Raw genomic sequence first — 11,555 nt, forward strand, 5'->3', positions numbered from 1 at the left:
AGTGGGGAACAGCTGGTGAGGGAACATCTGCAGTTGGACCATGGGGTCTCATGGGAGAAGAGTGTAGAGCAGCATAAATCATTTTCACTCTGACTGTCCTAATAACGCTGTCTGCTCCTGCAGCAGGCACACTGAGGAGAAAAATCCACATCCTCCTGTTTAAACATGCACCTGCGTGTGTGTGTGTGTGTGTCAGTGTGTGTCCTCATTGTTGTTCTGCAGATGACGTGTGTGTTTGCACACTCCAGAGTGTTCTCTGTAAAATAATCTGTTTAGACTCTAAAATGGTTTAAAATTGTTTTTTAAATTCATCATCAGTTATATATTTGCTGTAATTTCTCGGCTTTTAGCAACTCGTTTTTTGTTTTTTTCTGCTAATTGAAAAAAGCATATTTTTTAGTGTGGGTGATGACAAATTTGCAATGTTTGCTATTTTTTTTCATAATTTTGATGTAAAGCAAAATAGCAATAGTGCTGTTGTGCAGTTTTTGTTTTTTTGGCCTCATCTGATTGCATTGGGTTATTCCATGTTTAATAACAGCGTTGTAGTACTTCAGTCTCACCTCATGGTGGCGTGCTGGTTCTGGGGAAGCAGGTTGTAGCAGGGCTGCATGCCGCTCACAGCCACGGCCACGGCTCCTTGTCCAGGCGGACAGGAGACATAGAGTGGCTGCTGCTGGTACGACTGCTGCGGCACCTGCTGCAGGAAACACACACACACACACACACACACACACACACACACACACACACACACACACACAGTGTATGAACTATTATACTGTCAACATGGTGTTCAGACTTACAGCACAACGTGTTCTATAATTAATATAGAAAATTAAAGCAGTGTTGATGATAATGAGGAGGAAACACTTTAGGGAGAATGAGGGAGACGGCAAAACTCACTGATTAAATTTATGACAACAAACAAAAAGTACCTGATATGACTGCAGGTGAGGGTACTGGACCATCATGCCTGGCATCTGGTTTCCAATATTGCTTTGCTGGTTGTCAGAGAGGGTGAGGTTGGGTGTTGGCTGCACGCCCACTACAGTCTGGTAACTGGGCGCTGGGTTTGGCATCACTCCTTGGTAAACTATGAGAGAACGTTGAATAAAAAATTTTTAAGGAAAAATATCTTAAAATATTGGTAATTTTTTTTATATTTAACAAGATAAATAGTCAGAGTAGAAATTTGTTTTGAGTGGCTGGGGCTCATAGGTCTCATCAGCTCCATCACTGTTTTAACCCATCTTTATGGACTTTTTATTTTATTTCAGATGTGTTTGTGTGTTTTCTCCAGGTACTCGGGTTTCCTCTACAGTATAAAAACAGGATTGGGTTCATTGTTCTATTTGAACTAGCGACAGCTATGAATGTGAGTGTGAATGGATGTTTAACATGGCCCTGATTGGACTGGTAAAGTGTCCAGGGTGTACTGGACGTAGCCCAGTCACTGCTGGGATTGTGTATACGGCCTCCCTGAAAAGAATTAAATGGTAGAAAAAAATAGTAGAGACTGTTTTTCTTCCAGATGTGTCTCCAGCAGAAATGGTTTTCTCCTCTTTAGCAGATACACTTATCTCATGAATTTAACACGCTCACGACTGGTCAAGTCTTCGTGAACAGAGCTGTGTTGAGCCACACTGATTTAACTGATTTAGCAGAGTAAAGCGTCTTAAGTATCCTGATAAATCTCATGCTCATACGGTGGAACGTTAGAAAAAAAAAAGATATTTGTGAGAATAAAGGCTGATTAGGAAGAAACACAGCAGCAGAGTGAAGGCCCTGGGATGTTTCTGTTATATCTCAGCAGCCCGAAGGCTCCAGGAACAAACCAGAAAGTCGATATATTTGATTTGGCCTGAGGCAAACTCAGGCTGCGCACTGGCCTGAGTTCAGATAAAAATCACATCTCTACTGTACCTGCTCACAGAAATCAAATTAACAGAGAAAACAATGGACAAAAGACAAGTCAAAGTCACACAGCAGCAGCCGCTCGCTCTGCGGTCCCACTACGACCTAAACGGGCTGAGCTCAATTCTCGGGGGCGGGGCAAAGAGACGGACTCTTTAAATGTCAAGGTGACAAAAGAAAATTGGAAATAGTGTCCCCTGTGACGGAGACACTGTACTCTCAGAGACAGGAGCGGAGAGGCTGTCTTTGTGAAGGAGAAAATACAGGCAGACAAAAGAAACGCTCACACGGGTCTATTTTTATTCTCCACCTTCAGACACAAACCAAGCGTGAAATGGTGACAATGTCAAACACAGGCACAGCAGCAGGAGGAGGGACAGCAGAGACAGAAGGTTGTTGGGTTGAACCTCGTTTTGACCGAGAAGCAAGCACACATGGAACCAGCTTTGAACCTGGGTGAGAAAGGTACTTATTTATTATTATTTGTTATTTACTCGCCCTACTTTTAGCTACACAGTATTATTATTCTTGCTGGGAATATTATTGGCTGACGTTTAACATCGAGGTGACTTGTGTTGGTTGATTCATAGTTTTCTAGTTTGTATTCAGTGTTTGGGTATATTTTTGTCTAACTCTCTCTTCATTGTCCTCCACACTGACAGGTGGGCTTCACGCTGCTGGTGAGGGGCTGAAAAAGAGACCGGTTCACTGTGAGATTCATAGAGGCCTCTCAGACAGCGTCCCGGCCCCGTCTCCAGCCTCTCCGACCACGTATGACATCGGCCCCGTCTCCAGCCTCTCCGACCACCTATGACATCACCTGACACTGATACAAACTCAGTGTCTTCACTTCAATTGAACCTTCTGTTTGTGTTAATGTTTCATGTGTTATTTTTAAAAAAAAGGATGAATTGCTGATATATTTGAACAGTCCCAATATAATCTAAATGAGCGGCAACACTACAAATGAATAAAACTGATGATAAAAAAGGTTATAAGCTCCTGTTATCGACTAAATGATTTCACCATCAATCATTCTGTCAATAAATGTCAAATACAGTAACATTGTGACAGGTTCTAATTCATCTGTTGCTACAAGTAACAACTGTGATTTTATCCAATTTCAATCAATCTGTCACACAGAAAAATCTTACTTTCTGGAGAAATCAATCACATCAATGGAGCAGAAAATAAAGAAAAATGATTTTCTCCAAACAAGGACAAAGAAAAGGTACATTTCCACTGCAGGGTCTAGAACCAGGAACATGGAACACGTTAAAATAGTATTACTGTACGTGGGCCGGACGTTTGCACCTATTTCTCCTCTCCTTGTGTCTCTACACACACATACACACACGCACACACACACACACTGCCTCCCTCGCTTTCACACACAAGGACTCCTCCTCCCCTCCACTGTCATCTACACACATCTACAGCGACAACCAGCTTGGAGCATTGGCTCACTGGTGATGGCGCTGTGTGACAAGCAGGCAGTTGGCACATGACCACTGCTGTCTCTCTTTATATTGCCAATATATTTGTTAAATTACATACATTTCAGTGTTTAAATAACTTGTATAAAATTGTATAATGTGTCAGCAACGAGGGGCATTCAGGTACCATTGGAAATTTGAGAATCGGACGACTAAGGCACTGAAACAGTGTGTTTAGGGGTCCGTGTATTTTGTCAGAAAATAGATTTGTTTGAGTATTTTTATTTCATATATTAGACAGATTTTCTGTTCAATTTGTTTTATATATTTTAATACTGTGCAGAGGGACTTCTGTTAATGACGGTGCCAAAACACAGGCAGACATTTTAAGCAAGAATCATTCAGTGCCTTACAGACAGCTTGTTATGACGGTCTCTAGTACTGTAGTACAGATGGGATTGTGATGACATCACTGTGATTTTTAACTATATCTTTCAACATCCTCAAGGGTCAGGTCCAGAGGAAAATGTTTTCCTCATTCCTGAGAGTACGACAACTGTCTGATGTAAACCAGAGGAAACAATCGTATCAGTTTTATTCCCCTGACAATTTACACAGTTACTGCTGCTGTTGCAGCTTCACCTTCAGCTCCGCACGTGCTTGAGCGTTTTTAATGAAGGAGGAAACAGCAGCCCGGACGAGGAGCTGGAGTCGTTTCTCAGAAATAATTGCTGTCCTTTGCCTTTTGTAGGTCAGCGTCATTTGTCCAACGTCTATTCCCAAAGTCCCCAGCAGGGAGGCTGAGGATGCAGTGGGCAGATGACAGAATAGTGCCGCAGTGTAGTGTAGTGTAGAGAGAGAGGGTGTGTGTGTGTGTGTGTGTGTGTGTGCAGCAGCTGCTAACAATCTCAACTCCTGCCGCGAAGAAAGGAAAACAGAATAATCAGGTGGATGAGTGCCGCAGAAAACGTGAAGTGATGAAAACAAACAAAACGCAAGATTTGTCCTTCAGTAGAAGTAGAAAGAACACCAGACAGACACCAAGACAGTGTCTGAGAAATGAACAGAGTGCTGTCAGAGCAAGTCTGAGAATTCAGCAGCTTTTCCTAAGATCTTCATTAAATCTTCTTTTAGTTGGTGTTTGTATCTCTCAAAATCTGCTGTTTCCCACATGTCCAGAGAAGAGTTTACAGAACGCAGCTTTTGTTTGATCAAACTATTTGTTTATTTCTACGACCACTAACAGACAGACTGTAAAGCAGTTGTTCTTAAACAGTGGTACGAGGACAACAGCAGGGCAAATGAAAGGAAGGGCCTAAAAACAGATTCAACAGGACTGTGTTTTTGCAGAGACAACCACACCTTACCTTCAGGTTTAGATGAGACACGTAGTTGTTAACATGTATGCTGCTTATTCTACTCAGATGTGCATGTTTGCTCGGTCAGAGAACAAAATGAAGGTTTCAGCTGTATTGTTTCCTCATCGTGATGAACAGACTAATAACCTTATTATGAATAAATTATCTTTTTCATGTACTGTGCATAGCTGAACTGTTCACACTGGTATTTATACGTGGGTTTTCCGTGTCAAAAGTTTACCACGACTGACTATAATAAGTAGACTGCACATTAACGGATATGGTCGTGTCCTGCCAAGACTGCAACAGTCAGTCCACTAATCAATGACTGATCTATTATTGAATTAGTGAACAAGTGATAAATGAGTTTTGAAAAACCAAAATTGCTCTTTAATGTGAACATTATTTCTTTCCTGTTCTTACTGATTATTTTTATTATCTGGGGAAGTTTATTTTGATATTTTCTCAAAGTTTCTTACCTTGCTGCTGGGGCAGATTTTGGCTCTGAGGGCAGTTGTATGGCAGCGGGGTAACAGACGGTCGGTAATGCTGTAGCTGTTGTTGCTGCTGCTGCTGCTGGGTGGAGCAGTGTGGGTGGTGAGCTGAGGAGCAGTAACATGTGGACATCTGGAAGAAAACAGAAACTCTGGCTTGTTTTTGCAGCAGGAAGGAATCATGTTGATGAACCCATGAAGAAAAACAGTGTGTGTACCTGCTGGAGCGGCTGCTGAATGAACGCGTGCTGCTGCAGTACAGGCTGGTTCAGTGTGGGGCTGGGGAACCCAGCAGGACCTGGAGTAGCGCTGGTGAAGGCATGGTTGGGGCCTGGAGTTGAAATCTGAACCGGCTGACCCTGAAGCACCGCTGTGTGTCCTCCTGATGGCGCAGCCACCATGTAGTTAGCCACCTGCTGTGAAGGAGGTCCCTGCAGCAGCATAGGCGACATGTGAGGGTGGTACACAGTAGGGTAGTGACGGGCGTCTGGGGCTAGAGATCCGCTGTCAGTGGGGGGGGGCTGCGTCAGAGTCATGTGACTGAACTGGGTGTTTAGGACATCAGGCTGAACAGCAAGGAAAAAAAAACACAGTGTTAAAGTGAATTTAAATATGAGGATTTTGTTTGTTTTTTTATCTGATTTTGCTAAAACTACATGATGGCTTAGCTTAAATATTCAGTAAGAGTCTCTTTTTTGTATCGGTTGACATAAGAATTGGTTGATACTGGAATAAAAAATGATGTTTTTTTTAAATATAAAAAGTTTATCGGGCATCCCTAATATATATATATATTAGGGATGTATATTTTCTCTTTTTTTTTGCTTTTACATTTTCTTTTACCAACACTTAACTCAACTTTGAAAACAACAATGTTTTCTACACCAAAGACCAGAGAGAAAAAAACTGCATTACAGCTCAATATTCCCCCATTTAAAATAACTTGTTCAGTCACTTAATCACTTGTAACAAGAGAGAGACACTGTCCACAGCAAGCAGAAGATGATCTGCTCCCAGACTCTTCTCTCATCAGACATCTCCGCAGATCATCTGCCTAAATCCCAGCCTATCCTCTGCCTCTTCTACTTAAACACCAATGGTTCTTAACCTTGTTGGAGGTACTGACCCCCACCAGTTTCATTTGTGCATTCACCGAACCCTTCGATGATGGCCAAGCGGGGGGCGTGTCAGCACAAATAATATGAGACGGGTGTGTGTTTTGTCCTCCACCAAACCCCTGAGACTGACTCACCGAGCCCCTGGGGTTCGATCGAACCCAGGTTAAGAACCACTGTTCTACACCAACAACCTCCATGTCGTCTTTCATGAAGCCCACAAATCTCCTCAGAGGTCTTCCTCTTCTCCTCTTGCCTGGCAGCTCTATCCCCAACATCTTTTGATATATTGTGATATATTCACTAACTCTCCTCTGCTGTCCAGAACATCTCCACCTCTGAAGCTGAATCCTGATGTAACCCCATCACCAACTAGAACCCATCTATCATTCAGACTGCACACATAATCACTAAACTAATCCCTAGTCACTAAAAAATCGTGAACTTTTGAGATCATGCAGTAACAGTGGATCAACATTATTTTATGTGTCGACATAAAGTCACTTATCTTTATGGACTTTGGGGTGAGACTGCAATTTGGTGTTGGAAGAGTCTACACAACGACATACAAGAGTGGAATAGAACATCTTCCACAGACTAAAAAACAATGTCAAAGATGTCATTAGCTAATATGTTTGTCTTTGCGTCTTCGATGGATGCTCAGATAAAAAGAAAAAAACAAAACAAAACTGCTTCTTTGAAACGGCAGAGGTCTGAGGTCTGGTTTTACCAGGTCAAGTTACGCTGACATGTTGCTGGAAAAACAGTGTGTTTCCTTTTTAAAATCATGGATTATTCAGCATTAACATCTGGTGATGAATTAAATATTAATGGAACTTTCCACAGCCATAATTAGTCACAGGGGCATCACTTTAAAAAAAAATTAAAACCAGGTCAAAAATGAGGTTAAGTAAATGTATCATCGAAATCATGCCTAATGGATTCCTGCTCAATTTATAATTGATAAAAAAAATGAATCAAAAGAAAATGAAACATTACATAAAGCAATTTAAGTAGAGAGAACATTTATATGAAGCATTAACAAAATCAGAAACTCGCTTAAAGATCGCAGACACTGATAATGAATGAACAAGAGGTCAGAATTAGGTCAGTCAGAGATTCCTAGATAATGGGTTTAATTTGTGGTCTAAGGAAATGAAACAGACAAAGAAGAAGAAAAGTTGTGTACCACAGTAAACTGTTGGTTAGAACAGATGGGCAGAAACTGAGACGGAGGAAGACAATTAGGAGGAGGAAGAGGAGGATAAGAGACCGTCGGGTTGTGGACAGGCTCAGAAGACGGTTGGAAAGGAGGACAGATCGGCTGAGAAAAGAAAGATAGAAGAGATGGACAGAAAGACACGGAGTGAGACTTACGTAGAAACCACACAACTAGGCTGAGGCTGTGGCACTAATACTGTGGCTCTGAATGTCACAGGACACTTTAGCTAGCTCAGCAAAGCAAGAACAAATCTAAATGTCACACAGCTCTGAAGTATGGATCAAAAGAAGTTCAGACTTGAGGAAAAAATAAGGGTTGTTCACAAACCAGGAGATGGAATTGTTTTTAAAGATCAATAAGGTGGATTGAGATGATTTATCAAGATGTTCAGAAACATCCACACATACAACAGAGATGTGGGAGTGTTCCCTGCATTTTATGAGTGTAAGTGTAACCCCGTCACCCTGACCTGTGAGTGCAGATGATTGGTGGGCTGTTGCTGTCCTGCAGCAGCAGAGATGGGCTGCTGTGGGTTTTTCCCCTGCAGTAGGTTCCTGCCTGCAGCAGCATGAAGGACGACGCTTGGTGGGTTAAAGAGCACAGCACTGCCGTCAGGATGGAGGAAAGGTTTACCTGACAATTTCAGGAGAAAAAAAAGAAAGAAAAAAAGGCTGTTATGTGTGTGTGTGGCAGTAGAGGACAAACCGTCAACATGGTGGAGGTAGAAGCGTCAGGAATAGTTAAAAATCTGCAGCTTTGTGTGACTAATTTTTATAATCTATTTAAAAAAACAAAAAGCCAGCTAATGCTGTCTGTAAGAATTCACCAAAATGAAACAGCTTATGTTGAGCAGGAGGACTGCCAGGAAAAAATTATTGATTTAAAACTTTTTCTAACTACTGTATTTGGCAACACAATAATTTTGAAAGTATTGAGCGAACATATGAAGAGGTCATCACCTGTGTGCGGGTTCACCAGAACGCTGCCAGGTGGGATCCCTGAGGCTTCCAACGGTAACACATAGAAGTTAGTTGGGTCTGTAGATGGTAGTGGTGTTGGAGGCGGAGGTGGGAGTGAGGGGGCGCTCTTTATTATCTCAGTGTGTCCAGGACTTCTGGGGTCAGAGCTAGACTGTTGGACTAAGGGTGAGGTGGGAAAACTGGACCTGGACGGAGGATGTAGTGGGAGGGGCAACAGAGAGCTGGACGAAGAACCAACGCTACTGCAGGAATCTGAACCTGAGAAACAAAACAAACCAAACTGTTAAATGTTAAGCTTCCAAATTTTATACAAACAATAAGATTTTCCAGCACACTACTGGTTAATTTTTCCAGAACCAAATCAACCATGTCAATGTGCAAAGACGGACCAGGGGCCAGATTTTGAACATGAGCGTATACTTTGTATGGTGTTGACTGAGTGAGTGAATCAGTTTCTACTGGCTGCTCTGAGCTTCAGTGTTAAAAAATTCATGTGTTACGTGAATAAATAATGGATGCTAGGGTTTTTACAGTGATGTAGATTCATTAAGTGTCAGGAAATGAAATGATGAAGTGTAGATTAATGTCATAGGCGCCTTTTAATGTCTGATTTAATACACTTTTACCCTCACCAGGTGAACATTTACGATTTTTAACATTTACAGATGAAGACGAGGCTGTGATTAAATTATTTTCTGTGGTTTAAATAAGAATTTATTTTCCAATAAACATTATCTGCTGTTTTTACAGGCCATGATTCTAGGACTGTTTTCAGGAAAGGTCACTTTAGGGCAGAGAAGGAGGAAAAAGAGCAGATGCAGCAAGAGCAGAGCACGGATGTTTAAACTTTAAAATCCCACAACACAAAGAGGAGGGCAAACGGCTCATAAATAACTTGAAAAATAAATATATAAATGTTAAAGCTGCTGCTGTTGGGGTTTCTGGAAAAAAAAAATCATAAAATGTTGTGTATATCTGATCTGAGCCAATCAAGTAAGAAATACATCATATTGTGGAGTAAGCACTCAGGGCTGAGCAGCTTTAACTTCGTTCTGGCGACTTATACATTATGCATCTGCAGCTTTTATGCTGCTGCTGCTGCTGTTACACTCCTTCTTAAGAGCCTCGTCCATCACATTACTGCTGCTGCTTCTGCTCAGTAATTGGTTCTGACAGTTGTCCGGCTACAGCCAGACCTGCAGACTTCATCAGAGCAGCAGGACCACAAACATCTGTTCAGAGATGTCACCTTATTCCACAGAGACACTGCACTTTTGCTGTGATTCCATCATAAAAAACAAATAATTATCTCATCTCAAAGTAAAGTGAATAAAAGTAAAGAATATGTGTGACATGCCTCTGTTGGTGTCAATGCTTCATTAAACTCCACTGTGCTCCGAAAATGTGTGGAGGCAGCTTAGGCTTTTATTTATTTTTTATGAATTAGGATATAAAGAAAATTACCTTAGCACCATGTGGATCACATGGTAATTTATATTTAACTAATGGTATATTTTTTGGTATATTTGTAACCTAATATTTTACAATTCTAATCCAGAAAAACCATCTCTCAGTGTCACCTACAGTACAATACCTACCACACTAACTACAGCCCCTCTGAAAACCAGAGTTGCTCTACAGATTCTCAGGTATCACATCAGCTCGCTGATGATTTCTTATCTAAGAGCATGGGCTTGTCTTCATTGTTCCACTCTTGCCTGTTTTGGAGAGCCTCCCCGTGCTCTTGCTGCTGGTTGAGCTGTCCCCACGCACCAGGCTGGGGGTAATGCCACTGAAGCTGCTGGCTTTGGTGATTGCAGGCCGTGGAGCCAGACGGTTAGAGCTGTCTGAGCTGTCTGTGCTGCTCCATGGCCGTGGCTCACTGTGCCGGGGCAACATTTCCGTCTCAGAGCTGCTCTGTCTACTGGCACCTGACCGACCTGCCCTCAACCTGTGGACAGAGAAATGCTTCATCTGTGACGCCCTCATTACACAATAAACAAGGTCAGGAGTAAGAGACAATTCAGGATAAACTGGCCTTGAAAAACACTTTAAAATTGGTTTAAACAAGTTTGGTAAAGCAATTTTACTCAACTCTGGAGTACAGGGAAAAGAAAAAATTCTGATTATGAACACTCACCTAAACATCTGCCGCCTCTGCTGGCTGCTCATGCATGTTTCTTCACTCTGGGGACTGATGGAAGGAGGAGAGAGGGGTGAAGCAGAAGAAGACACCTGCCTTCAAAAACGCTGTTATAACAAAAAGCTGCCTTTGAAACAACAAATCACCAGGGTTGAGTGACCATATCAGAAGAATCTACTGTCAGGACTAGTTATAGTGTAGTCAGAAAACCAGGTTCTACACAAGTTTAATTTATAATAACTAGAACCAGACAATCATAGTGCTATGAACATTTTCATTCTTGAAAAAGAGTACTGTCTGAAGTATGTGCAGAACAATGCAGGCAATTAGTACCCGAAACACAGGACAGTACTAAGAACCACATCTCATATAAACATCGTTATACTGAAGAAGCTGGGGCAATGAAGACCAGGACTATTATTAACAAAACAGCACTAATTGTAAAGACAAAGACTTTGAAAGATGTCAAAGATTTTTTTTTTAATAATAAAACAAAGTTTCATTATTTGCATCAGTGCATCTTCACTGACCTTCTATCCAATACGAAGTGATCCGCCTGAAAAAAAGAAGAACAAAACAGAGACACACAGTTACGGTCTAATTATTTGATCGTATAGGTAATCATTTTTGACTGTTTATCATCATTTCATCTTTAGATTTAGAGTAAAATCTGCTGAACTCAGTTTGACTCTGCAGCCTGATATTTTAGTTGGATAAATTCATAAATGCTGCAATGGTAAATTGGCTGCCAAGAACCTACTGAATTTGCACATGAATAGAAACATCACAAAGATTTGTGCACGCCTCCACCCACCATCTCCTCCATCCCTTTCCTCCCCCCCCCCCCCCACCCCCCCCCCCCCCCCCCCACCCACCTCCACCACCACTGC

The 11,555-nt window shown here is 41.8% G+C and overlaps 1 protein-coding gene across 10 annotated transcripts in view; it reads right to left on the reverse strand.

Moving 5' to 3' along the window:
- Window positions 1–11,555, reverse strand: part of LOC103389685 (R3H domain-containing protein 1) — a 40,757-nt gene that overhangs the window by 4,769 nt on the left and 24,433 nt on the right. For 7 of the 10 annotated variants that reach the window (XM_025062829.1, XM_008325207.3, XM_025062831.1 and 4 more), the window contains 10 exons: window positions 11,196–11,221; window positions 10,663–10,716; window positions 10,241–10,473; window positions 8,502–8,780; window positions 8,012–8,175; window positions 7,510–7,644; window positions 5,424–5,771; window positions 5,191–5,338; window positions 939–1,096; window positions 564–700 (listed from right to left, as the gene is read on the reverse strand). In XM_025062829.1, the coding sequence (XP_024918597.1) occupies window positions 564–700; window positions 939–1,096; window positions 5,191–5,338; window positions 5,424–5,771; window positions 7,510–7,644; window positions 8,012–8,175; window positions 8,502–8,780; window positions 10,241–10,473; window positions 10,663–10,716; window positions 11,196–11,221 (1,682 nt within the window). The remainder of the gene's footprint in view (window positions 1–563; window positions 701–938; window positions 1,097–5,190; window positions 5,339–5,423; window positions 5,772–7,509; window positions 7,645–8,011; window positions 8,176–8,501; window positions 8,781–10,240; window positions 10,474–10,662; window positions 10,717–11,195; window positions 11,222–11,555) is intronic. The other 3 variants (XM_025062830.1, XM_017038575.2, XM_008325208.3) reach the window with 3 other exon arrangements.

Source organism: Cynoglossus semilaevis, chromosome 14 (assembly GCF_000523025.1).
Source record: "Cynoglossus semilaevis isolate Cse_v1.0 chromosome 14, Cse_v1.0, whole genome shotgun sequence".
In the NCBI taxonomy this organism is placed as follows: Eukaryota; Metazoa; Chordata; class Actinopteri; order Pleuronectiformes; family Cynoglossidae; genus Cynoglossus; species Cynoglossus semilaevis.